Source organism: Heteronotia binoei, chromosome 2, assembly GCF_032191835.1.
Source record: "Heteronotia binoei isolate CCM8104 ecotype False Entrance Well chromosome 2, APGP_CSIRO_Hbin_v1, whole genome shotgun sequence".
In the NCBI taxonomy this organism is placed as follows: Eukaryota; Metazoa; Chordata; class Lepidosauria; order Squamata; family Gekkonidae; genus Heteronotia; species Heteronotia binoei.
The window spans coordinates 22,472,591-22,499,259 of NC_083224.1; the positions used below are offsets into that span (position 1 = coordinate 22,472,591).

Below are 26,669 nucleotides of genomic sequence, written 5' to 3' on the forward strand. Positions count from 1 at the left end.
TGTAAAATACCACAGTGACATTAATATTCATCAGTAAACTACAAAGACACTCTTTCTGATCCATTGAGTAATCCTTAGGTCAGGGGTGGGCAAGGGTAGCTCTCCAGATTTTTTTTTTTGCCTACAACTCCCATCAGCCCCAGCCATTGGCCATGCTGGCTGGGACTGATGGGAGTTGTAGGCAAAAAAACATCTGGAGAGCTACCCTTGTCCACCCCTGCCTTAGGTGATTCTTCACCAGGGTCAGTGATGTTACTCCATTTTCTGTTCTTCCTGCCCTTTTGATATCTTTCCCGCTCCCTTTTCACAACCAGATTAAGAATATATTTCCAGAGTCAGAGGCAACCCAAGAGGAAGGGGAAGGAGATGGAAAAGAAGGACCCTGAAGGCCCTGGGACTGGCAAGGCATCAAGGAAAGGTTCCCATCCCATTCAAGCAGGGAGTGGTGCTGAATTCTGGGAAAGAGCTGTGCCAGAGATTGTGGTTAAGGATGCTGTAACCACAGTTGTACGCAGCCGATGCTTCCGGCAGTTCTGTTACCAGGAGGCTGATGGGCCCCGAGAGGTTTGCAGCCAGCTCCATGGACTTTGTAAGGACTGGCTGGAGCCAGAGAAGCGCACCAAAAAGGAGATAGTGGACCTGGTGATTCTGGAGCAGTTCCTGGCCATTCTGCCCCAGGAAGTGCAGGGCTGGGTGAGAGGATGCGGGCCAGAGACCAGTTCCCAGGCAGTGGCCCTGGCTGAAGGTTTCCTCCTGAGTCAGGCAGAGGAGAAGAGGCAGGCACAGCAGGTGAGGAGCTTTCAGTCACTCCATTCAAGCAATTAACTTTCTTCATCATCAACCTTCAGTTTCTTTAATTCTCCACTGGTCATCATTTTTTCTTCCTGATGTTCAGCTGTAATCTTCCTTTGACACATTCTGCTTTAGCCTTCATTAGTAATTATTTAAAGTCTTCACTACTTTCTGCCAGTAACACAGTGCCATCTGCACATCTCAGATTGTTAATGTTCCTTCCACCAATTTTCACTCCACCTTCATCTAAATGTAATCCAGTTTTCCTTATTATACATCCTGCTTATAGACTGAAGAAACAAGAAGATAAAATACATCTTTGTCTGGCACCCTTCCCAATTGGAAACCATTCTATTTTTTTGTATTCTGTCCTAACAGTGGCTTCTTGCACAGAGTACAGGTTATGCATCAAAATAATATGTTGTAGCACACCTATTTCTTTTCAAACCAACTTTTCTTCATCCCAGTAATTAAAAGCATGGATGTAATCTATGAACCACAACCTGGTTATCTTCTGAAATTGTCTCCTATGCTCCATTAACCAATGTGAATTTGCAGTATGATCTCAAATGCCTCTTTCTTTTGTGAATCCACGTGGAATATCTGACATTTCTCTTTCGATATATGACACCAGTCCTTGTTGTAAAATGTTGAGCGTCACTTGACTTGCATGAGGAATTAAGGCAATGGCCCAATAGTTGCTACTATCATTGATGTCTACATTTTTCAGAATGGGAAAGTAAACTGAAAGTTTCCAATCTGTGGGCCATTGTTTTATCTTCTATCTTTGTTAGCAGATTCTTGTTGAGATTTTGATGGACTTCTTTTCTGTGGTTTTGATACTGCATCTACTCCTGGTGATTTTTTCCCCCTCCCCATTGTTTGCAATGCACCTTTAATTTCTAAAACTTTCTTTTTAAAAAAAAGATTTTTCTTGAAAGGAATCTGTTCTCTTTTAATTGCTTAGTAATAATGCCTCAGTGTATCGTTCCTGTCTTTTCTTAGATATTTCTACCCAGGGCTTTTTTTGTAGCACGACTCCTTTGCATATTAGACCATGCACCTCGGATGTATCCAATCCTCCAAGAGCTTACAGGGCTCTTAGTACAGGGCCTACTGTAAGCTCCAGGAGGATTGGCTACATCAAGGGTGTGTGGCCTAATATGCAAAGGAGTTCCTGCTACAGAAAAAGCCCGGCTATACCTCTAAATAGTTCACTAGACTGGAAAGAAAATCCAACCCTGGTTCTTCCCCAGTGGATATTGCAGCCATGATGGTGAAGTCAGGGATGAAGACTCTGGGTGAGGGTCAGGATCCAGCCTGTTCCATTCCTTCTCTTATCCCTCTCCCTTGCTGTTGTTTCAGATGTGGGGAGGATCCATGAAGGTGGAAGCAAAGTTCTCTGAGGTAGAAGGAGCTCCGTCAGAGGAAGGTCGGAGGGCGCAGGCCCAGGAGTTTGCCCAAGATGCCCTGTCAAGTGGTAAGGGGGCCTCCTGACAAAGGGAATTGGGACACTTCTTGGGAACAGGGTTCAGGAAAAGAGAAAAGGGAAATATTTCTACAGACCACATAGAATGGAGTTTTGGGTAACAGTGCCATGGGATGCCATGATGGTCACTCCACTTTAAGGGGAAGTGTAAAGATTCATGGAGGGCAATCCCGTTCTTATTTATATCAGTGGAAATATGCATATCTCACCTTCTTTCCATTGGAAAGACTCAAGGCAGCTAAAAAAGAAAAGAAGATAAATCTGGGTGCAGCTATGAGCTAAGGTGAATCAATGGAACCTCCACGTTCCCCTGACCAGCATGGCCCAGACTAACCAAGGTCGTCAGATCGCAGAAGCTAAGAATGGTCAGCCCTGATTAGTTTTGGGATTGGGAGACCACCAAAGAAATTCCGGGTTGCTTTGCAGAGGCAGGCAATGACATACCGCCTCTGAATGTCTCTTGCTTTGAAGAACTGGAGTCCCCATAAGTCAGCTGTGACTTGACAGCACGTTATAAACACACACAGACACACACACACACCCTGTTCTGGCATAGCGAATCTCAGGAAACCCATTGCCAGAGGCCAGCAGTTTGGGCCTCTGTGTCCCAGCTTAAAGACTTTTCAGGGGCATCTGGGTGGCAACACTCAGAAAGAAGGCACTAGATTAGGGAGCCCAGGCCATGGGGAAGAATGAAAATATGGGGAAGAAGGCCCAGCAAGTGAGAGAATGTCACGCTTGGGCTTTTGGTCTGATTTAGCAGGGATACTGAAACCATTTGAGTTCCAGGACTCACAAGACACTTTCAAGTTTCACAGAAGTTTGCAATGTATTGGCAGCATTTATTACCTCCCAAGGTTCATGGGTACCTGGTGCTTCTCTTCTGCCTCTCCCACAGTTTACCAATAGTTATTACCAATTTTCTTGAGTATAAAGAAGACAAGATTTCACAACTCTGGGAATTGGGATGCATAAGCAAGATTAAGAAAAGCAAAGAAAATAGGAATTAGAGGCTAAAATTCTTCCTTCCCATTTTGGCTCCCTCTCAGGCAGTGAAGAGATGTTATCGAGCCGTTTTCTTTGCAGAGAAGTGGAAACGCCTCCTCGACCTCTGGTCCAGGTAGGGGAGATGGATGGGGGATAGTCAGGGCCCTCGCTCCGTTCTTAGGGAAGGTTTTCTTCCTGCTATATGAGGAAGAGAGGCTCTGAACAGCACTGCCTCTACACCTACTAAGCTCTACATCCTGCACTCTCACAAACTACTCCGTCAAGAGTGTCAGGTCTCTGCCTGGCATGATCTGTGATGGGGGAATCTGCTTTTTTCTTTCAGTCTCCATTTTCCTTTGAGGAAGTGGCCGTGTATTTCACCGTGGCAGAGTGGGGCCTGCTGGATCTGGGCCAAAAAGATCTCTACAGGGAAGTCATGCTGGAGAACTATGAAAGTGTGGCTTTTCTGGGTAAGGATCTTTCATAGGTGCTAAAGGTGTGAATTGCTGCCATTGGAATGATGCATGAATCAACAGCAATATATGTTTGTGAGGCCAGGGCAGTTAATTGACCACCACTGGGTGTCTCGAGAAGTTGGGGTCACCATTAATGTGATGTTCAGCATGGCCAGGTAGAGCGATACAAGCCACCCCACTGATCCAGGGGTAGCTGAGGCCAGTATTATAGCCATCACCCAAGGACAAGGCAGACTTGAGTGGCCCTCTGAAAGACTCTGGAAGGACCAGATCCTAATTTCTCAGTTGTCAGCCTTTACAACATCCCTTGTAAAGAGGCCATCCACTCTGACTGTAACCTGAAAAAGATCCATCCCCCTTAGAGTGACTAGCCTTGTGAGCTTTGACCTTGACCATGGTTCTGTCCTTCCAGAGGAAATTTGCTCTTTCTTGGATTTCTCTCCTTCCCTATATAAAAATGATCTTTCTTCTCTTTCCCTCCCTCCCTCCCTCCCTCCCTCTTCCTCTGTCCCTCAAAGAAGCCAGGAATGTAAAAGATCCTATGTTTGAGATAGACAAGGGCCTTGCATCTGAAGAATGGCTAGAGAGTTTTTCCGGAAGATCTCAAGAGACTATTTCCTCCCAAGTGAACTGGCAGCAAGTGGGTATCCTCTACAGTTATGTCAAGGGAATAATAATAATAATAATAATAATAATAATAATAATAATAATAATAATAATAATAATAATAATAATAATAATAATAATAATAATAGATTTTATTTATATCCCGCCCTCCCCGCCTAGGCGGCTCAGGGCGGCTAACAACATTCCATACGTTAACATAGATAGGCAAAACTTTAAATTTAACAATTAAAAAATTTAAACATATAAAAACCAGTTAATTAAGTTAAAACACATAATTTAAATTACATTAAATGTATCTGGCAGCAATAAAACTGTTCTGGCGCTGGTTCTGCCAGTTTAGATAGTTCCATGGTAATATTATAGATGGCGGTTCTTTTATTCCTAGCAACTTAGCAGTCGATATCAGTATAGGCTTGTCTGAAAAGGGCGGCCTTGCAGGCCCTGCGGAACTGGTCGAGGTTCCGCAGGGCCCGCACTTCCTCCGGAAGCTGGTTCCACAGTGCAGGAGCCGCAGCTGAAATGCCCGTGCTCTGGTGTTTTGGAGTTTGACCTCTCTCGACCCAGGGATGGTCATTTTATTTTTACCCACTGACCTCAGTGCCCTCTGGGGTTCATATGGGGAGAGACGGTCCCTTAGGTAGGCTGGTCCTCGGCCATATAGGGCTTTAAAGGTAATAACCAACACTTTGTACTGGACTCGGTAGGTGATTGGCAGCCAGTGCAGTCCGCGCAACCCCGGCCGTATGTGCTCCCATTTCGAGAGCCCCAATAGTAGCCTGGCCGACGGAATGAGCAAGGAGTACCCATGGGACCTTTCCTCTTCACTTCTAAGCTGTGCTTGGTTTGGTAAAATTACCAAGTATGTTGACTGAGGAGAGAGGCCTTCTTGGGCCTGGAATCTGGAGGCTCAGAAGCTCCTTCTGGGGCTGAGCTGATTTGTGGCTATTGAGTGGCCACGCTAGCTTTAAATACTAGCTATTCCAGGGAATAGGGGGTTTACCTAAGAACAGCCGTGCTAGATGAGGCCAAAGGCACATCAGCCCTTTCCTTCATTCTTCACATGGATGCCTTCAGGCCTTCCTATGAGTTGGAGATGAGTCTGAGTGGTTTCTTTGGCGCTGTTCTACCTTTCAGGGGTGTTTGCAGCAAGTAGTCCCACCAGTTAACACTGCAACCCAGGGGGAACTGGCTTAAGTCAAACCACATAACCACCTCTGTTGTCGTGAGGTAGATCACTCCTCTCCCCAAGAGGATGGAATTGTGTGCTAATGAAGAGATTCGATAACCCAGTTAGAAACAGGTTCTCAGTTGAAGCACAGTTGGTTGATCCATAAAAGGATAGAGGAAATACTGTATCAACCTCCCATCTTCTTCAGCGGCAAGTAACCAACTCCTTCCCAAAGGCTAAGAAGTCCTTTCCACCCCCTTGAAGCAGGAAAGCATCTGTCATGGAAAAACACACAGACACAGAAAAGCCAGGTATACCCGTCCACTCAGCACGCCCCAATGCCTGGGTTTCTCCAAAGCCAGCCAGCACCATCTCCCCCGTCCCCAAGGAAGAGGGTTGACTACAATGACACCCCTGTACTGCTCTAAGGGTCTGCCAAACTAGCTTCCCCATGTTCACATTACATCATCCTGGTCATGCTGAACATGCACATTTGGTGCAAGTTCCCTGCATGTTAACAGATGTTTTGGAAAGACGGAACAGGACAGACTCTTCTGAGGCCTTATCTGGACTTTTCAGCACTGCATGTTTCTCTGGGATGGGCTTCCAGAGGCTCTTACTCTACTATAACAAGTTAATGACCCTGAGACCCCATAAGCCAGTTTTCTGGCTATCTCTTGCTGAAAATAAGAGAGACCTGCTGACTTGGTGCTTCTACAAGAGGCAGAACCACCTGGATGATTCAGAAATCGCTGCACATTAGACAATATGCCCAGCTAGCAAGTAGAGGAAGGGTGTTGAACTCATTTGTTATGAGAGTCAGATCTGACATAAATGAGACCTTGTCAGGCTGGGCCATGTGTGTCAAAAATGTAATGCTAGGTAGTGGAGACATAAACTTTTAAAAGACACAGACAAGCACAATTGAAGAATTTTTTTTAACAAAAAACACCTTTAAATAAAACATGCTTAAAAGATTAGCACTTCTGCAATATTTTGTTTATTTAACTGTCTCTGATAGCTCACACCTGTTGCTCTGAATTATTGCATCAAAATCTGGAAACAGTGTCTGTGCTGTAGCAATCTTGAGAATGCTGTTCAGGAGTGTGTATATAAGTCGCTGAAATCTCAGGGTAATGCTTTGTACTTAAGACCCAGGGGAAAACATTGAATGGCTGGGCATTGAGAGCTTTTATTGATAAGCCGTTTCATGTGCTGGTCACTTTTGCTCTGTAGCTCTTGTACAATTGAGCAAGCCTGGTAAAACAAACTGTGATGCATAGGAAGAAAGAGAGAGAAGCAGACTTGTTTGTGGGCCTGATAGGAGCCTTCTGGAGGCCTGATTTAGCCCCCGGGCTGCACGTTTGACACCCCTGGTAGAGTATGGCTCAGAAATCGCAAGAAAATGCTTTCGAGCTTGAGAAAGGTGGCCCTACACTGCAGGGCTGGTTTTCTCATTGGTCATCACTTGCCCCCTTAACAAATGACATCTCTTCCAAAAACCATGGGGTCCCCCTCTGAAGTGTGGGGTTCACTTACTTAGATCATGGTTAGATCCACAAAAAACATGTATCTGGGAAGGCTGAAACCCAGCTCCTCCTGGCTCTCTTCACAAGTAGAAAGAAACTCTCAGTGTAGTCACAGTACTGCATATCATGATAACTGCTTGTATTTAATTCTGTAGAGCAGAGAGTCACAAGAGCTGCACAGCAAGTCAACTGGGAACAGTGAGGGAATCATTCTTTGCCAGTCTCTCCCTTAAAGTATGTTTGAGGAGAGGGGGGATGGGCAGAATGTAAAAACAGCTCTATGGCAAGGTGTGACCAGTGGCTCAGTTTGGTAGGAAGGAAGATCATATAAAAGAAATGCAGACTCAAGAGCAAGGAGTGTCTGACTGGTGGCTTGGCTTCTTGTATGGATGCTGATTGAAACTCTTTCTTCATTCCAGCAGCGGATGTAGAGGAGACAGCGAGGGAATTCCAGAGGTTCTCCTTGGATATAGTGAAGAATGAAGATGCCAAAGAAAGTTTTGGAGATGGACCTCAGAGGCAGGAGGAAAGCCATGCAGGTAAGAGGAAGGATAAGCCCATTCCTTCCCCAAAAGGGGGTCCTTTATAAAACCCCAGTCCATGAAGAAAGGTCAGTCGACAAATGAAGGAAAAAGGACTCAAGTGTCTCTGATGCAGGAAGCTTAATGTACTTTCAAAGTCTATAGGTATTCTTGTAGACTTCGGTGTACAACAGGAGGAGGTAGGCACTGAAATATTTGGAGTGTGGATAAAAAATCCAGTAGCACATCATACCTCCATGTGTAGATTCTAACAGGAGATCTCTCTCTTTATTCCAGCAGGAGATAATCAGAGGAATGAGGAGGATGAGGAACTGCATCATCACTTGCCAGATGTAGTCAAGAATGAAGGTGTGAGAGGAAACGTCAGGATTCCAAGCAGACCTCAGAGAGTTAGGTGCAGGATGATGAAAAGGGTTAAATCTATTCCTTGCCAAGGTGGGGATTTTCAAGAAGTAATTCACATGTTGAAGGAAACATACAAGTGCTTGGAGTGTGGAATGAAATTCTCAGATCCAACCCAATATAATATACATTTTTCAAAGCACAGTATAATGAAGGCATGTAAATGCTTTCGGTGTGGAAAGTACTTCAGATACAAATCACAACTCCTTGTGCACCAAAGGATCCACACAGAGGAGAAGCCCTTTGAATGCTCAGAGTGCGGGGAGAGATTCAGTCACCGTAGCAGTCTTCAACAGCATCTAAGAACCCACACAGGGGAGAAGCCTTTTGAATGCTCAGAGTGTGGGAAGAGCTTCAGTCAGAGTAGCAATCTTAAAATTCATCTAAGAACGCACACAGGGGAGAAGCCTTTTCAATGCTCAGAGTGTGGAAGGAGATTCAGTCACAGTGGCAATCTGCAAAGTCATCTACAAACCCACACAGGTGAGAAGCCTTTTGAATGTTCTGAGTGTGGGAAGAGATTCAGTTGGATTGGCCATCTTCAACATCATCAAAGAACTCACACAGGAGAGAAGCCTTTTGAGTGCTCAGAGTGTGGGAAAAGATTTACTCACAGTGGCACTCTTCAAAAACATATAAGAACCCACATAGGAGAGAAACCTTTTGAATGCTCAGAGTGTGGGAAGAGATTCAGCCACAATGGCCATCTTCAGAGTCATCTAAGAACTCACACAGGGGAGAAGCCTTTTGAGTGCTCAAGGTGTGGGAAGAGATTCAGTCAGAGTAGCAGTCTTCAAAGTCATCTAAGAACCCACACAGGGGAGAAGCCTTTTGAATGCTCAGAGTGTGGAAAGAAATTCAGTCACAGTGGTCATCTTCAAAGTCATCGAAGAACCCATACAGGGGAGAAGCCTTTTGAATGCTCAAAGTGTGGGAAGAGATTCAGTGAGAGTAGCAGTCTTTATGGTCATCTACGAACCCACACAGGAGAGAAGCCTTTTGAATGCTCAGAGTGTGGGAAGAGATTTTGCCGCAGTGGCAGTCTTCAACAACATCAAAGAATTCACACAGGGGAGAAGCCTTTTGAATGCTCAGAGTGTGGAAAGAAATTCAGTGACAATAGCAGTCTTCAAAGACATCTAAGAACCCACACAGGGGAAAAGCCTTTTGAATGCGCAGAGTGTGGGAAAAGATTCAGCCGCAGTTGCTATCTTCAACAACATCAAAAAACCCACACAGAGGAGAAGCCTTTTGAATGCTCAGAGTGTGGAAAGAGATTCAGTCAGAACGGCAATCTTCAAAGTCATCTACAAACCCACACAGGGGAGAAACCTTTTGAATGCTCACACTGTGGGAAGAGATTCAGTCGGAGTGGCAATCTAATACAGCATCAAAGAACACTCAAAGGGGAGAAGCCTTTTGAATGCTCAGAGTGTGGGAAGAGATTCTGTCACAGTAGCAGTTTTCAAAGTCATCTAAGAACCCACACAAGGGAGAAGGCTTTTGAATGCTCAGAATGTGGGAAGAGATTCAGTGACAGTAGTAGTCTTCAATGTCATCTAAGGACCCACACAGGGGAAAAGCCTTTTGAGTGCTCAGAGTGTGGGAAGAGATTTAGCCGCAGTAGCCACCTTCATCAACATCAGAGAACCCACACAGGGGAGAAGCCTTTTGAATGCTCAGAGTGTGGGAAGAGATTCAGGGACAGTAGCAGTCTTCAAAAACATCTAAGAACCCATACAGGGGAGAAGCCCTTTCAATGTTCAGTGTGTGGGAAGAGATTCAGTTGGAGTGGAAATTTTCATAGTCATCTACGAACACACACAGGGGAGAAGCCTTTTGAATGCTCAGAGTGCGGGAAGAGATTCAATCACAGAAGCAGTCTTCAAAGTCATCTACGAATCCACACAGGGGAGAAGCCCTGCAGCATATGACGTCCTGCTTTGCAGAGGCTGCCAAGCTATTCGGCCTAGAAGTTAGTCTGAAGAAGACAGAAGTTCTCCACCAGCCTGCACCCCAGGAAGATTATCACCCTCCCTGCATCACTGTGGGTGAATCAGTTCTGAAGACAGTCCAGCAGTTCAGCTACCTGGGGTGCATCATCTCCTCAGATGCCAAGATCGACAAGGAGATTGACAACAGGCTGGCAAAGGCAAACCGTGCATTTGGCCGACTGCACAAAAGAGTGTGGAGCAACAAGCATCTGAAAAAAGGCACAAAGATCAATGTTTACAAAGCGGTTGTGATGACAACCCTCATCTATGGCTCCGAATCGTGGGTTTTATACCGTCATCACCTGCGACTCCTTGAGCGCTTTCATCAGCGCTGCCTTCGCACCATCCTCAACATCCACTGGAGTGACTTTGTGACCAACACTGAAGTCCTCAAGCGGGCAGAGGTTACCAGCATCGAGGCACTGCTGTTGAAGACGCAGCTGCGCTGGGCAGGGCATATTTCTAGGATGGAAAACCACCGCCTTCCCAAGATTGCCCTGTATGGCGAACTCTCCACCGGCCATCGAAATAGAGGGGCACCAAAGAAGAGGTACAAGGACTCCTTGAAGAAATCCCTTAGCACCTGTCACATCAACCATCACCAGTGGTCTGACCTAGCCTCAGATCGCAAAGCATGGAGGCACACCATCCACCAGGCTGTCTCTTCCTTTGAGAACGCACGCATAGCTGGTCTTGAGGACAAAAGGAGATTGAGGAAGAATCGCACTGCTACAGGACCAACCCTAAATCAGACTTTTCCCTGCAGCCGCTGTGGCCGGACCTGCCTGTCCCACATTGGTCTTGTCAGCCACCAGCGAGCCTGCAGCAAACGTGGACTATTGCACCCTTCTTAAATCTTCGTTCGCGAAGCCAAGCCGAGAGAGAGAGAGAGTTTGGCAGGGCCGGATTAACAATTAGGCAAATGAGGCATTTGCCTATGGGCCCCCATGCCTTTAGGGGCCCTGGGCCAGCTTCTCCCCCCCCCCCAGTTTCCCCCCCCCGTAGCTAGTTTGCCTCTTTTTCCATCGGCCCCTTCCCCTCAGCTTACCTGCCTCGCCTTTTCCCCATCACTAACCCCCACTTCACCTGCCCCCTCCCTCGTTGCTTCTCTGATCGTCAGCTTCCCTCTTCACCTGACCCCTCCCCGTTGTTTCTGTTTTTGTCCGTTTGCCCCGCCTCCTCTCCATCTGCCATCCCCGCCCCATGGGAAACCCATCTCTGGTGTGAGAGAAAACTGCTTCCGTGCTCACCGGGTTTGCAAGGCACTTTTGGCGGGGAGGAAAGGGAAGCCATTGCAAAACTCCATCTGGGCTCTAGTTGAGTGGTGGGCTGTGAGCACAGGACACTTTCCCCCCAAGCAGAAATCCAGATTGCCTACAGCAAAAAAAAGTGAGAAAGCAAGCCAGGCAAGCCGGCTCTGTTAGGTTCGCCTGCCCTTCAGCAGCTCCTCAGCATCTAGCAGCGCCAGGCCAGCCAACTCTTTAACTCCTGGGGGGAGCTGGAGGCTGCTTTTGCTGCAGGCTCAGTCCCATAGCCAGAAATTTCTGAGTGGGGGGGCCCAGGGCATAAAAGTTTGGGTGGGGGGGCCATGGAGGCTTGGCTGCTTTTTCCAGCAGCCAGCTGCCCGGCCCCAGTTCACTCGCTCTCACGCTCTTGAGGGTGGGAAGAGCCTGGGGGGGAGCGTCAGCAGCAAAAATGGGGCCACGGGGAGAGTGGGGGAGGCAGGGAAGAGCCCGGGGAGAGTGGCACTGGGAAAAAAGGGGCCGCGGGGAGAGCGGAGGAGGCAGGGAAGAGCCCAGGGAGAGCAGCAGCAGAAATGGGGCCGCGGGGAAGGCAGGGAAGAGCCCGGGGAGAGCGGCAGTAGGGGAAATGGGGCCACAGGGAGAGTGGAGGAGGCAGGGGAGAGCGGCAGCGGAGAAAATGGGGCTGCGGGGAGAGTGGGAGAGGCAGGGAAGAGCCCGGAGAGAGTGGCAGCGGCAAAAATGGGGCTGCAGAGAGACCGGGGGAGGCAAAAAAGGGGTGGGAAGAGCCTGGGGAGAGCGGCGGTGCGAAAATGGGGGAATGCCTTTTTAGCACCGGTTCCTGCCGGCTGACACAGGAGCCCCGTGGTACAGAGTGTGTACTGCAGTCCTAAATTCTGCTCACGACCTGAGTTCAATCCCCGGTGGAAGCTGGGTTTTCAGGTAGCCGGCTCAAGGTTGACTCAGCCTTCCATCCTTCCGAGGTTGGTAAAATGAGTACCCAGCTTGCTGGGGGGAAAGTGTAGATGACTGGGGAAGGCAATGGCAAACCACCCCATAACAGAAAGTTTCAGTCTCCTCTGCATGTGAAAAACAAAGAATCACATATTGAGAAGGAAAATAGTTCTGCTGTATTAACCTCATTTCTGCAGGGAGAAGAATTTTGTGAGTATATTGAAGGGGTGATAGGCAGGGTCATAAACAAAAGACTTCTTCAGTACTGTCAAGCATACAGACTTCAAGATAACCAACGGATGATTTTGAAACAAAGTATTGGTTTATTGTAAATCCATTGTGCTCATGGTAAGACCATATTGAAAGTGATACGGTTTAACACAAGATAGCTGGCTTTAAGGGATACATCAAAGAGACACTAAAGAATGCAAGGAATTCTTGCATATACATGTGAAAAGCTACACTCACAGGCCCGGCTATCACAGGCCCGGGCAGTGACCCAGCAGGCCCGGCTATCTTTTGTGGTTCCAAACATCCTAGGTCTCAGGCTTAGGCCTGGGAATCGTCCCTGGGAGGTGTTGTCTTCAAAGCTGGTATTTCTACATTTGTTACAGTAGGTGCTAACTTGGGAATAGTTTACATAGCTTTGATATGCAACAGTACAGTAAGATAATAAACAATATAGCTTTCTACTGAGAATAAAATGTATGCTTGACATAGTTTTGCCAAGTCCAATTCAAGAAATATCTGTGGACTTTGGGGGTGGAGCCAGGAGACATTGGGGCGGAGCCAGGAACAAGGGTGTGACAAGCATAATTGAACTCCAAGGGAGTTCTGGCCATCACATTTAAAGGGACCGCACACCTTTTTTAAATGCCTTCCTTAGGAATTAATGAAGGATAGGGGCACCTTTTTTGGGGCTCATAGAATTGGACCCCATGGTCCAATCGTTTTGAAACTTGGGGGATACTTTGGGGAGGCTCACTAGATACTATACTGAAAATTTGGTGCCTCTACCTCAAAAAACAGCTCCCCCAGAGCCCCCGAAACCTCCAGATCAATTCCCCATTATACCCTATGAGAATCAATCTCCGCGTAGGGAATAACAAAGTGCTCAGCAGGCCCCACCCCCATTTCTGGCCACTCTGAAGCGAGGGATTGGCCTCTCTACTCACGAGTTGCTGCCAACTTCTTCAAAGTAACACAGACACACCATCGCAAGAGGAAGCTTTTCAATCAGCGACGGAAGCCTCCAGAGGTAGAAACGCACATGGTACTCTGGGGGCGGAGCTCCCCCCCGCCGCCAGCCAGACTCCACAAGGAGACGCCACCCGGCAGCCGGAGAGGACACAAGGTCTACGAGTCCCAGCATGCACCTCATGAAGGGTGGACTGGAGTGAATAGCAGGCTGGTGGTGGGCGGGTCTTTGTGACCCGGAGGAAGGGAGAAGCCTGAAGCCTGTGAGGGAGGCAGGCAGGGAAAGAGACATGGCGCCGTTCCCCCCCCCTCGCTTCCGGATTTTTGGAGAGCGGGGGAGGAGTCTGCTAATTCGGGGGTCCCCTGGGAGGGCGGGGGGGTTGGGAAGCCTAGCTTGACACTTTGCCCTCCCACTGGATCCAGGGAGAATGCAATGCCCTAAGGCCCTGCTGAACAACTTGTAGGACAGGGATCACAGTGTGGAAAGAAATGTGTTGTTGTTATGTTCTGAGACAACAAACTCAATATGTTTAATCTTCCTGAGCTTCATTTCCTGACTTGCTGTATTGAGACAACCTCAGTTCCAGGGTCAGAACCGGTTCCCTTGTCGATCTCAGCTCCAAGCCCTCTTGCTAAAGGCCAACCCAGTGACCCAGCAGACCTGGTGGCGGACTGAATCTAAAAATATTGGTTGCCAGGAGACATATGCCCCCCCAACTATAAGGCTTAAGGCTATCATTTAATTTTTGTAAGCAATATTTTTTTTAAAAAAAATACATAAGTGGAAAAATGTACAATTAAAACTTTTGCAAAATAAATATATATATTTTTAGTAATTAGTGTACATCTATTGTACATATTACTGGCAGTATACGGTAGATACTAAATGTAAATACAGATTCCATTTTCTCCAGGGGAACTGATCTCTGCTAGCTGGAGATCAGTTGTAAAAGCGGGCGATCCCCAGGTTCCACCTGGAGGCTGGCAACCCTAAATACAACATAAATTTTAGTTGCATTACAGTAATAATACTGGAACTTCTAATATATTTTCAAGCTACTAAAAGGTCATTAACATTTTTAACATATTGTCTAATGTTTAAGGGGGCCCACTTGTCTTCGGGCAAACTGACACAATGGCCAGTCCTCCACTGGTCCTACCATCTTACTGCACTCTCAGCAGCACTAACATCTGGTCCTTTTCAGGAAAGGTGCTGTTTCAGGCAGAGGCAAGGCTTGTGATTGCCATCTCCATAGGGAACCCAAAATCAGTCTGCAAGTGGTTTTTAGAGGCAAGCTTCTCAGTTCCCTGATAGCCTTTGGAACCCTTCAAAGAAGCCAATTTAAGTGCAAAACCATCTCTTGGGAAGCCAGTAATCTCAGATACAGTTCTGTGATTAGGTTTAACATTCTACCTACCTATTCCAAATCTCTATGTGTATATCAATTCCCTTCCCTGCCAGTGTATTTAAATAAAACAAAATTTGTTTAAGTCTCTACCTGTGCCTATCGTGCCATTTTCTGAGGGAAAATTTTGATGACTGAAGCAAACAGACAAGGCGATTGTTTTAGAGGGAAGATTATGAAAGCGGTTGCTTTGTCACACCTGCCATGAGATCTAACAGTAACAGCAGTGCCAAACTGCCTCAATCCAGCTGCCTATGAAGACCATCCTAGAGGGGAGGGGGGAATGCTGAATTTGGTACCCCCACCCTGCTGGCACTCTAGGCAACCACCTAGTTTGCCTAGTGGGGGAGACTGCCCTGGTGACCCACACAGTATCCGTCTCATGGCCAGGGCAGAAACCTGACTGGAATGGGTCCAGTGCCAGTGTGTCCTCCAGAAAGCCCTGAAGTTGTTCCATTGCCGCTCTTTCAATTACTTTACCCAGGAACACTAAGTTTTAAACTGGGCAGTAATGCAATGGATCCAATGATGATTTTTTCAAGAGCAGTGTGGCCGCTGCTTCCTTGAAGTCCTCCAGAAATTCCCATGTTCCCATGGACAGGTTGATAATTTCCTTCATAGGGTCCCATATCCTCATTGCTGGTCTTAACCAGCCAACAGAGACACGGGTCAAGCAAGTTCGTGGTCAGTCTAACAGCAGCCAGGACTCTGTCAACATCAGAAGAGGAGAGCAGGTTGAAAGAACTGAAAACAACTCAAAAACGGCCAAGGAGCCTCCAGTTCCGTCATGATCTTAGGCCTACTAAGGCCTATAGGTTCCAGAGAAGCCTGCCTAGGAATTACTATAGAAAGCCTACATCTCCCAGGATCCCTTCTGTCCTTCTGATTGGGTGGCAAGGTTTTGAAAGGAAACTAGCCCAGAGAGGGGTCGGACCTAGGAGGAGAACATAAAAGTGTTAACCGGTTTTGGGGCCACGGCCCTGAAACCCAGAACAATTTAACCAGGCAGAGACTTTTTGCTCAGAAATCCAAAGGTTTATTTATAAAAATCACATTTGCAAATGGAGAGAAAGATCTCAGGCTGAGCTGTCTCTCTGTGTGTCTTTCTTCGCTCAAGCTGTTGTTTTAAGCATTCCCGACGCAACCCCCCCCCCCCTTCTCTCTCTTCCTGTGACCAAAACAGGCCAGAGACGCAGGACTCACAATCTGACTCCTCCCGAGCGCAAAGCAGCAACCCCCCCCCCCTTTTCCCTTATATGAAAAGAATCACATCATCTCTCCTAAGTGAAAATTCCACACTAATTGGCTAACTCTAAGTTTCTCTTAAATTGGTGGGGCCCTCCTTTACAATCTGTCTACTAACTAGATAACGCTTCTCGTCCTGGCAAACTCTCCTCTGCATTCTGAACTTTTTACCTTTCGGTTCCCAAGGCAACTGTTTCTCCCCCTATGGCTCATGATGCAAGATGTTTTTCGTCCCCAGACCAGAGCCAAACTCCCTATAATATATACAGTGATTATGAGTAACATACACAATGGCCCTGCATCCAAGGCTTTCTTCTGAGTGAACAGGACTTTTGGCCTGAATTATGTTCAACAAAAGGGCCAAGCGCAGACAGGGTGTGTTCTCTCTGGGAAAGGCTGCAGGAATGAAGGCAGCAGGAGTGAGTTTGGTATTAGAGTGGCAACTGTTTAGCTAAATGCATCAGGGCTTCTGTTTATTTGCACCAACCATTACTGTTTTCATATTCACTACAGCACTAAATCTTTATCAACCACTTATTATTTTTATAGTACTACCAATGAACTTCATTTTGCTGTTCTACTGCCTGGTTTCTCACATCTCTTTGGTCACAGTTATGAGGTATTTACTAATAAGGAAAACAAGGATGGCTGGGTGCTCTGGGCCCTCCCATACAGACCCTTACCAGAGTGGTGGCAGCCAGTAGAAGGCCTTCCTGGGCCCCTGCTGTATCAAAACTGGCAGGTAAATCCCAGGGAAGATACTGGAGCAGATTTTAAAGGGATCAGTCTGCAAGAATCTAAAAGATAACTTAGTGGTCTGGGGAAGTCTCCATGAATTTGTCCCCAACAGGTCCTACCAGCCCAACCTTATATCCTTCTTTAATCAAGTGACAAGCTTACCGGATCGAGGGGATGCTGTTGATGTTGCTTATCTGGATTTCAGAAAAGTTTTTGACAGGGTTCCCATGATGCTCTTATGGGTAAACTAGAGGACTGTGGGCTGGACTCTAGGATAGTTAGGTGGATACGGAACTGGTTGGAGAACCATATTCAAAGAGTAGTTGTCAGTGGCATTTCATCTGAATGGAAGGAGGTATCCAATGGGGTACCACAGGGCTTGGTTCTTTTCAATGTTTTTATCAATGATCTGGATGAGCGTGTGGAGGGGCTACTCATTAAATCCACAGATGACACCAAACTGGGAGGAGTAGTAAACACACCAGAAGATAGAGACGGAATTCAATGAGATCTGAACATGCTGGAAGAGTGGGCAGATGTGAAGAAGATGCAATTTTAAAAGGATAAGAGCTGAGTTCTATATCTGGGTAACAAAAATTAGCAACACACATATTGGATGGGGGATATACTTCTGGGTAGCAATGATTACAAATAAGTTTGGGGTACAGGTGGACTGTAAGTTAAATAGGAGCAGTTAGTGTGATGCAGCGACAAAAAAGGCTAATGCAATCTTGGGGTGTATCAACAAAAGCATAACATCCAAATCGCATGATGTCATAGTCTGCTGTACTGCAGCAGTTCTGGAGGCCTCATTTCAAAAAGGATGTGGACAAAATGGAGGGAGTGCAGAGGAAAGCAATGAGGATGATCAGGGCCAAGAGATGAATCCCTACAAGGAGAGGCTGAGGGGAATGTTCAGGTTGGAGAAGATGAGGTTGAGGGGACATGATCAGAACCAACAACTTCCCATATACGTAGCCTTCTCTGTTGTGGCCCCGACAATAAGGAATGGCCTGCTGGAAGAAGTCAGGAAGACTCCCACTCTCTTGGCTTTCTGCAAACTGCATAATCTTGGTAAAACAGATGGACATTTATGAAATAATTAAATAATTAGGACAGCACAAGGCAACACAGTCCCTGGGCCAGAGACCAGTTCTCAGGCAGTGGCCCTGGCTGAAGGTTTCCTCTTGAGTCAGGCAGAGGAGAAGAGGCAGGCACAGCAGGTGAGGGGCTTTTGGTCACTCTGTCCAAGCAATCACCTTACCCTAAAGCTTCCTGCCAGATGTTTCTGTGTGTGTGAGAACTGCCATCAAGTTACTTCCAACCTTTGGCAACCCAACAAATGTCTTCTTATTAATAGTTATGCTCAAGTTTTGCAAACTAAAGGCCAGCATCTTGGCTCAGGCTGAGTTGGCTAAAGTTGAATCCGACGAAGACGAAGGTTCTCTATCTGAGCCGGGGTGGTCCAAGGGGAGGTGTCTAGCTGCCGGCTCTTGACGGGGTGCCATTGATACCGGCCCCTAAGGTCAAGAGCTTGGACGTGCTCCTTGAGTCCTCCCTTACAATGGAGGCCCAGGTAGCAGCCACTATTAGATCAGCCTTCTTTCATCTTCTGTGGGTGCGGTAGTTGGCTCCTTTTCTGGAGCACAATGACTTAGCAATGGTGATCCATGCTATGGTCACCTCAAAAATAGACCACTGTCATGCTCTCTACATGGGGCTACCCTTGACATTGACTCAGAAACTACAGCTAGTGCAGAACGCTGTGGCACAGCTATTAATGAGGCTCCCCCAATGGGAGCACATTCAGCCAGTGCTGAAAGAGCTGCACTGGCTACCTGTTGTGTTCCAAGTCCGTTTCAAGGTGTTGGTATTGACCTTTAAAGCTCTTTATCGTCAGGGACCTGTTTATCTGCGGGACCCTCTTTCCCCAGAGAGCACTGCATTCAGGGACAAAAAATCTGCTATCCACCCCTGGACCAAAGGAGGCCAGGTTGCATTTGACATGAGCCAGGGCCTTCTCGGTGGTAGCACCAGAGTTATGGAATGCTCTCTCGGAGACCATAAGGGCCCTGCGGGACCTTCCTACGTTCCGCAGGGCCTGTAAGACTGAATTGTTTCGACAGGCCTTCGAAGCTTAAACTAAGAGAGGGCTGCCACCTGACATCAGTTAGAGTATCCGGTGTCCAACCGTCTGAAAAGCAGAACCGCCAACATAGTAATGGTACAGCACTGTGGAATAGTTTAAATTTTAATTGTATTAATGTTTTATGGATTTTATTGACTTACTGTCTTTAAACAAATGTTGTGAGCCGCCCTGAGTCCACTTGCGAAGAGGGCGGGATAGAAATGTAATGTAAATAAATAAATAAATAAAACAGCCCTTACTTCACATCATTGAAGTCACACAGGTGGGGAACCATAAAAATGGTAAGAGTCCCAACCAAGTGCCTCTGATGCAGGAAGCTTACTGTACTTTCAAAGTGTATATTATTGTACCGTTCAGTGTACAGTAGGAGGAAGGCACTGAAATATTTGGAGCGTGGAAGAAAGTTCAGGAGCACATCAGACCTCCTTGTGTGGATTCTAACAAGATCTCTCTCTCTTTATTCCAGCAGGAGATGATCAGAGAAATGAGGAGGATGAGGAACTGGATCATCTATTGCCTGATGAAGTCAAGAAGGAAGATGTGAGAAGAAATGTCAGGATTCAAAGCAGACTAAAGAGGCAGAAAGTCGGTCACAGGGTGAAGAAGAGGGGAAAATCTGTTCCTTGCCAAGGGGGAGATTTTCAAGAAGAAATTCACATGTCAGGGAAAACATACAAGTGTTTGGAATGTGGAATGAACTTCTCAGATCAAACCCAGTATAATATACATGTTTCAAAGCACGGTATAATGAAGGCATGTAAATGCGTTCGGTGTGGAAAATACTTCAGATACAAATCACAACTCCTTGTACACCAAAGGATCCACACAGCAGAGAAACTGTTTGAATGCTCAGAGTGTGGAAAGAAATTCAGTTATAGTTTCCTTCTCAAACAGCATCAAAGAACCCACACAGGGGAGAAGCCTTTTGAATGCTCAGAGTGTGGGAAGAGATTCAATCACAGCCACAGTCTTCAAACTCATGTGAGAATCCACACAGGAGAGAAGCCTTTTGAATGCTCAGAGTGTGGGAAGAGCTTCCATCACAGACACAGTCTTCAAACTCATGTGAGAATCCACACAGGAGAGAAGCCTTTTGAATGCTCAGAGTGTGAGAAGAGATTTCATCACAGTAGCAGTCTTCATAGTCATCTAAGAACCCACACAGGAGAGAAGCCTTTTGAATGCTCAGAGTGTGAGAAGAGATTTCATCACAGTGGCAGTCTTCATAGTCATCTAAGAACCCACACAGGGGAGAAGCCTTTTGAATGCTTAGAGTGTGGGAAGAGATTCAGTCAGAGCAGCAATCTTCAAAGTCATCTACGATCCCACAAAGGGGAGAAGCCTTTTGAATGCTCACAATGTGGGAAGAGATTCAGCCGGAGTGGCAATCTTCAAAGTCATCTGCAAACCCACACAGGGGAGAAGCCTTTTGAATGCTCAGAGTGTGGGAAGAGATTCAGCCACAGTAGCAATCTTCAACAACATCAGAGAATCCACACAGAGGAGAAACCTTTTGAATGCTCCAAATGTGGGAAGAGATTTAGGAACAGTAGCAGTCTTTCAAAACATGTAAGAATCCACACAGGGAAGAAATCTTTTGAATGCTTGGAGTGTGGGAAGAGATTCAGTCAGAGTGGCTATCTTCAACAACATCAGAGAACCCACACAAGGGAGAAGCCTTTTGAATGTTCAGAATGTGGGAAGAGATTCAGGGAGAGTAGCAGTCTTATAAAACATCTAAGAACACACAGAGGAGAGAAGCCTTTTGAATGCTCAGAATGTGGGAAGAGATTTGGTTGGAGTGGCAGTCTTCAAAGTAATCTACGAACCCACACTAGGGAGAAACCATTTGAATGCTCAGAGTGTGGGAAGAGATTTAGTCACAGTAGCACTCTTCAACAACATCAGAGAACACACACAGGAGAGAAGCCTTTTGAATGCTCAGAATGTGGGAAGAGATTTGGTTGGAGTGGCAGTCTTCAAAGTCATCTACGAACCCACACTAGGGAGAAACTTTTTGAATGCTCAGAGTGTGGGAAGAGCTTCAGTCAGAGTAGCACTCTTCAAAGTCATCTACGAACCCACACAGAAGAGAAGCCTTTTGAATGCTCAGAGTGTAGGGAGAGATTCAGTCACAGTGGCTATCTTCAAAAACATCTTAAAATCCACAGAGGGGAGACTCCTTTGTATGTTCTGCGATTCACTGAGAGTGACAGTCTTCAAAAGCGTCTAAGAACCCATACAAGGGAGAAGAGCTTTGAACTCTCAGAATGTGTGAAGAAGACTGCAGATTTATACCCCATCCTTCTCTCTGAATCAGAGACTCAGAGTGGCTTACAATCTCCTATATCTTCTCCCCCCACACAACACACACCCTGTGAGGTGGGTGGGGCTAAGAGAGCTCCCCCAGAAGCTGCCTTTTCAAGGACAACCTCTGCGAGTGCTATGGCTAACCCAAGGCCATTCCAGCAGCTGTAAGTGGAGGAGTCGGGAATCAAACCCAGTTCTCCCAGATAAGAGTCTGCACTCTTAACCACTACACCAAACTGGCACTCACATTCAGTGAAAGTGGTAATCTTTAGTCAGCTGTGAACCCACACAGTTGGGAAAGCCTTTTGAATGCTCAGAGTGTGGAAACACGTTCTGTCAGAGTGCCCATCTTCAACAGCATCAAGGAATCCATAGAGAGTAAAGTTTCAGAATAGAAAGACATTCAATCATTGTGGTAACCTTCAACAACATCTAAGAGCCCACACAAGGAAAAAGTATGTAAGTTCTTAGCCTAGGGGTTTTGAACTAGGTTGTTACAATGATCTGATAGAAATGTCACTTTGTTCGGTCAGGCCATGTGTGCAATACAATGTAATGCCATGTACCAGAGATAGACTAGCCCCGGGGGTCAGATGTCTGCCCAAGGACTGGATCAGGCCCCCGGAGGGCTCCTTTCATGCCCATGAGCAACTCACTGTAATCTGCTTCCTTTTCTCGCTTCCTTCTGTATCAGAGCTTGCTTTTCCAGGCTTGCTTAATCGCACAGGAGCTATAGAGCAGAGCTTCTGCCACAGGAGGTGGTGGCGGCCACAAGCATAGCCAGCTTCAAGAGGGGTTTAGATAAAAATATGGAGCAGAGGTCCATCAGTGGCTATTAGCCACAGTGTGTGTGTGTGTGTGTGTGTGTGTGTGTATATATAAAAATTTGCCACTGTGTGACACAGAGTGTTGGACTGGTTGGGCCATTGGCCTGATCTAACATGGCTTCTCTTATGTTCTTCTCTTTTCTCCATTGGCTGACTAGCACATGAAGCAAATTATGTACAAAAGCTCACAATGCCCAGCCATTCCATGTTTTCCCTTCAGTCTTAGGCTCAAAGCATTGACCATGAAATTTCTGCAATGAATGTCAGTAAATCAAAGAGTAGGTTTGCAACTTATACACTCCTGAACCATGCCTGAACATCATACTCAAGATAGCTACAGCACAGACATTGTCTCCAGATTCTGATGCAGTCATTCAGAGCAACAGGTGTGAGCTCTCTGCATAAACAAAAATTGAATAAACAAAATATTTGAATAAACAAAATATTGCAAGAGTGCTAATCTTTTAAGCATATTTTACGTTTTAATAAAATCTTAGTGTTTGTCTGTGTCCTTCATAAAGTTTATATCTCTGCTACCTGGCTTTACATTTTATGACATACATGGCCTGGCCCGAAAAGGTCTCATATATGTCAAATCCAGCCCTCATAACAAATTATTTTGACACTTCTGTTATAGACTTTAGAAAAGACATGGACAAACCCATAACTGTAATATTAACAATATTATTTTTTGTATGATACAGAAACGAAGAATGAACAGCTTTATAATATTTCCTTTATTTATTTCCTTTATTCTTTGGTAACTGACCTCCCTTTCTCTGGATTATGCATCAAAAAATCTGGACTCAGTGTCTGTGCTGTAGCAATCTTGTGTGTGCTGGTTAAGTGTGTATCTGTAAACTGAGAATACACTTTTGATTGATGTAGATATATCCTGCAATAGAGCTCTTCACAGACATACGTTGTTCCAAACATATGCATAATTTTAGAAGCAAAAGTCTTAAGGTGGGGGTAATTTGGACCCAGAAAACTAATAAAGTTTATTAATGGCAACTTCGAAAAGCTTATCCTTCCATACAGCATCACACTGCTCCCCCACCTGTCTACGTTTGATTGGTAGGTGAGGAGCAGTGTGAATGTCCCATTTCCCCAACTGTACTGATTCACAATGTATAATGCACCTTCAGAATGTCTCCCACCTTAGAGAAACTTTTCCTGTCCATCTCCCTCCCCCCAGTCCATGGCAGATGTAGTCCTCTTCCCACTCTGAAAATACATTTCCTCACTACACTCGATCAACTTTTTTCTCCACCACCCTGATAGCATTTTTGCTTGTGAAGCAGGGTTTCTTCCCCGTTTTGAGAGGTTCACCCAAAATTGTACGCATAGATTCTTTGTGTAGAATATAATCATACGCATATATTCTATGCCATAGAATATAAACTCTCCCAAGGATCTGGAGCCACTGCCCTCGTCAATAGCTGAATCGACCACTAAATCATGAATCCTCTACAAATTCATCAGCCAACTGTGAATGACCAGACCTCCTAAATCTGCCCTTTTCTCCCACCACCTTGGTGTGATTCATCCACACTCTCCTTCAATTTCTAATCTGCAGCCATTCCTTTCCTTGCAGTTCATTCCCACCTGGAGACCTGACCTTCCACAAAGACACACATACTCCCTACGATGATTATGTTCTTGCATGGGGACTAAAAACTAGGAGACCCAGGTTCATAAATCCAACTGCCATAAAAGTTGCTGGATGACTTTGGACCAGTCACACAGCCTAATGTACCTTGCACAGGTGTTCCGAGGGGGAAAACAGATGAGTTAAATAATAGTTGAAGAAAAGCAAGGGAGAGATGCCAAGAATATAAAACTAGCACCTTCCTTTACCCTAACACGGGTGGCCAAACCTGCTTAACGTAAGAGCCATATAGAATAAACATCAGATGTTTGAGAGCCGCAAGACATGAATGTCAAATATTTGAGAGCTGGAAGGAGGGAAGGAAGGCAAATAGATGGGGGGAGGCAGAAGGGAGAGGGAGGTGGAAAGAAAGTAACTTTAAGTGCATTTGCCAAGCTGCTGGCTAGCATGGCTTGGAAAAGTTATTTAAAGACAGAAATGCCTTCTGCAAGCCAGCCAATGGGGTGGTGGGGGCTTCGAGAGCCACACAATATGTGTTAAAGAGCTACATGTGGCTCCCGAGCCACAGTTTGGCCACCCCCTGCCCTAATGTATATTTCTCCTCCCCACCTATTGCAAATGAGTTTGATGACTAGCCCCGTAGCCAGGATTTCAAATGTTGGGGGCCATTTAAAATTCTCAGAGGGTACTTTAATTAATTTAATTCTTGCCAGGGAGCTGTGCACTGCTGCTCTATCTGTCTGACCTTTGCCAGACTGTCCTTTTCAGCAGCAAGGCGCAAGCCTTACTTTCCAAAGGGCCATCTCTCCCCTCTGGTCTCTGAACAGGGAGGACCAACCTCTCGCAGTCTGCCCATTTGCTTCCCAGGCAGAGGTAGCAAGAAGGGAAGGCTGTGAGTCGGGCCCTGAGTAATTTTCCTTGCAGCAGCCAGCAAAAAAAGGCAGGAAGAGCCTGGGAACTGAGACTCAGCCTGGGAGCTTCAAAGAGGGCTTCAAAGAGCCTTTGAAACTCCCAGGCTGAAAGAATTTCTGTCTCAGCTTCAAAGAGCCTGGGAACTGAAAGAGACTCAGCCTTAGAGTTTCAAAGGGTAAGGACAGGTGGGAGGTGGAGGGGGAAAGAGCCCTGAGGGCCTGACCAAAGCCCTGGAGGGGCAGGTTCTGGCCTGCCGGCCAGATGTTTAACATCCCTGTTCTAGAGGGTTTCAGTGAATGTGCTCCCTCATGGGATTTGGAATTTCACCTGACACCAGATGGCAAGAGACTATAATTAAGCCATGGAGAAGCAATGCTGACTCCACTATTTCGCAGGATAGATGCCCTGACTATGCCAGGCCTCATTGCAAGGAACAGCTACATAGAAAATGCTCAAGTCTCTATCTTGGACTTGGAATCTTTAAGATGGTGCCATCGAACATCAGGTATTGATGTATCAGATAGAAGTTAGCTTTCTTGTTTTAACGCTACAAAGTTATAAGGATTGTATTATCTGGTGCTATCCTGATTCTTTAACTACGGAATAAACCTCCATTTGTTTTACCAAGGTCTGGTTTCTTGTATGCATATAGTCCTGAGGACCCATGACTCTTTAGTGCTGCCTGCTTGCCCAAGAGTTGGGGGCTCAGAGGGACTTAGGCTTGGATCCATGACAGGACCACTTTATTGAGTCCTGTATCTGATGGTCAGCCAGAGGAGTGACCATAGAGGGGGAGTAATATGTATGGTCCATTTTTTGTTGTTGTTGCCATCATCACAGCTGACTTATGGTGACCCTCTAGGGTTTTCAAAGCAAGAGAAGTTCAGAGGTGGCTTGCCATTGCTTGCCTCCGTGTCAGGACCCTGGTATACCGTGGAGGTCTCCCATCCAAATAGTAGCCAGATGCAACCTTGCTTAGCATCCAAGTTCTGACGATATCAGGCTAGCCTGAACTATTGATCTACCTTTCGATAATAGCTGAGCTATGGTATCCTGCACCAACGGGAGTTTCATAATTGATGTTGAAGAAGACTGCAGTTTTATACCCCGCTCTTCTCTCTGAATCAGAGACTCAGAGCGGCTTACAATCTCCCATATCTTCTCCCCCCACAACAGACACCCTGTGAGGTGGGTGAGGCTGAGAGGGCTCTCACAGCAGCTGCCCTTTCAAGGACAACACCTACAAGAGCTATGGCTGACCCAAGGCCATTCCAGCAGGTGCAAGTGGAGGAGTGGGGAATCAAACCTGGTTCACCCAGATAAGAGTCCGCACACTTAACCACTACACCAAACTAGCTCACCAACAAGACTCCTGCTTAGAAGCCAAATTTGAGGGGGAGGGAATACAATTAGATGTCCTGTGTAGGACTGTTTTCACCTGATGGCCCAGAAGACTAGCCCAGTTTCAGTAGTTCTCAGAAACTAAACAGGGCCAGCCCTGGTTAGTATTTGAATGAGAGACCACCAAGGAAACCCAGGGTTGCTACAGCAGAGACAGGCAATCACAAATCAACTCTGAAAGCATCTTGCCTTGAAGAAGAAGACTGCAGATTTATACCCCGCTCTTCTCTCTGAATCAGAGACTCAGAGTTGCTTACAATCCCCTATATCTTCTCCCCCCACAACAGACACCCTGTGAGGTGGGTGAAGCTGAGAGGGCTCTCACAGCAGCTTTCAAGGAGAACTCCTGCGAGAGCTATGGCTAACCCAAGGCCATTCCAGCAGGTGCAAGTGGAGGAGTGGGGAATCAAACCTGGTTCTCCCAGATAAGAGTGTGCACTTAACCACTACACCAAACTGACCTTGAGGGAAGGTCAGTGGACAGTGCATGACAGTCTTCTAGTCTGGATGTCACTGTGGCCTGGATCCAGGTGGCCAGATCAGCCATGTCAAGGTGAGGGGCCATCTTATTGGCTAGGCTGAGTTGGGAGAAGGCATTATTTGGAACTGTGTTAACTTCTCCTGCAATAATGTTGGATCTAGTCTAATCCCAAGTAAGTCAGAAAGGGTCA

At 46.4% G+C, this 26,669-nt stretch overlaps 3 protein-coding genes across 3 annotated transcripts; all 3 read left to right on the top strand.

Annotated features, from left to right (window-relative positions):
• Positions 1–683: 683 nt before the first annotated feature.
• Positions 684–7,861, top strand: LOC132567260 (zinc finger protein 584-like). Its single transcript, XM_060232947.1, has 6 exons — positions 684–789; positions 2,158–2,272; positions 3,331–3,401; positions 3,612–3,738; positions 7,488–7,607; positions 7,767–7,861. The coding sequence occupies exons 2-6, from the start codon at positions 2,158–2,160 to the stop codon at positions 7,859–7,861; spliced, it is 528 nt and encodes a 175-aa protein (XP_060088930.1). The 5' UTR covers positions 684–789.
• Positions 7,862–8,104: 243 nt separating this feature from the next.
• On the top strand, positions 8,105–9,928 carry LOC132566027 (gastrula zinc finger protein XlCGF57.1-like; the record flags this gene model as incomplete). The annotated part of the gene is made up of 1 exon (XM_060230679.1): positions 8,105–9,928. A coding segment is annotated over exon 1 (1,821 nt), but the record flags the coding sequence as incomplete, so codon positions are not given.
• Positions 9,929–17,668: 7,740 nt separating this feature from the next.
• LOC132567261 (gastrula zinc finger protein XlCGF57.1-like) lies at positions 17,669–21,015 on the top strand (the record flags this gene model as incomplete). Its single annotated transcript, XM_060232949.1, has 2 exons — positions 17,669–17,861; positions 19,958–21,015. Coding segments are annotated over exons 1-2 (1,251 nt in total), but the record flags the coding sequence as incomplete, so codon positions are not given.
• Between the last annotated feature and the right edge of the window lie 5,654 nt (positions 21,016–26,669).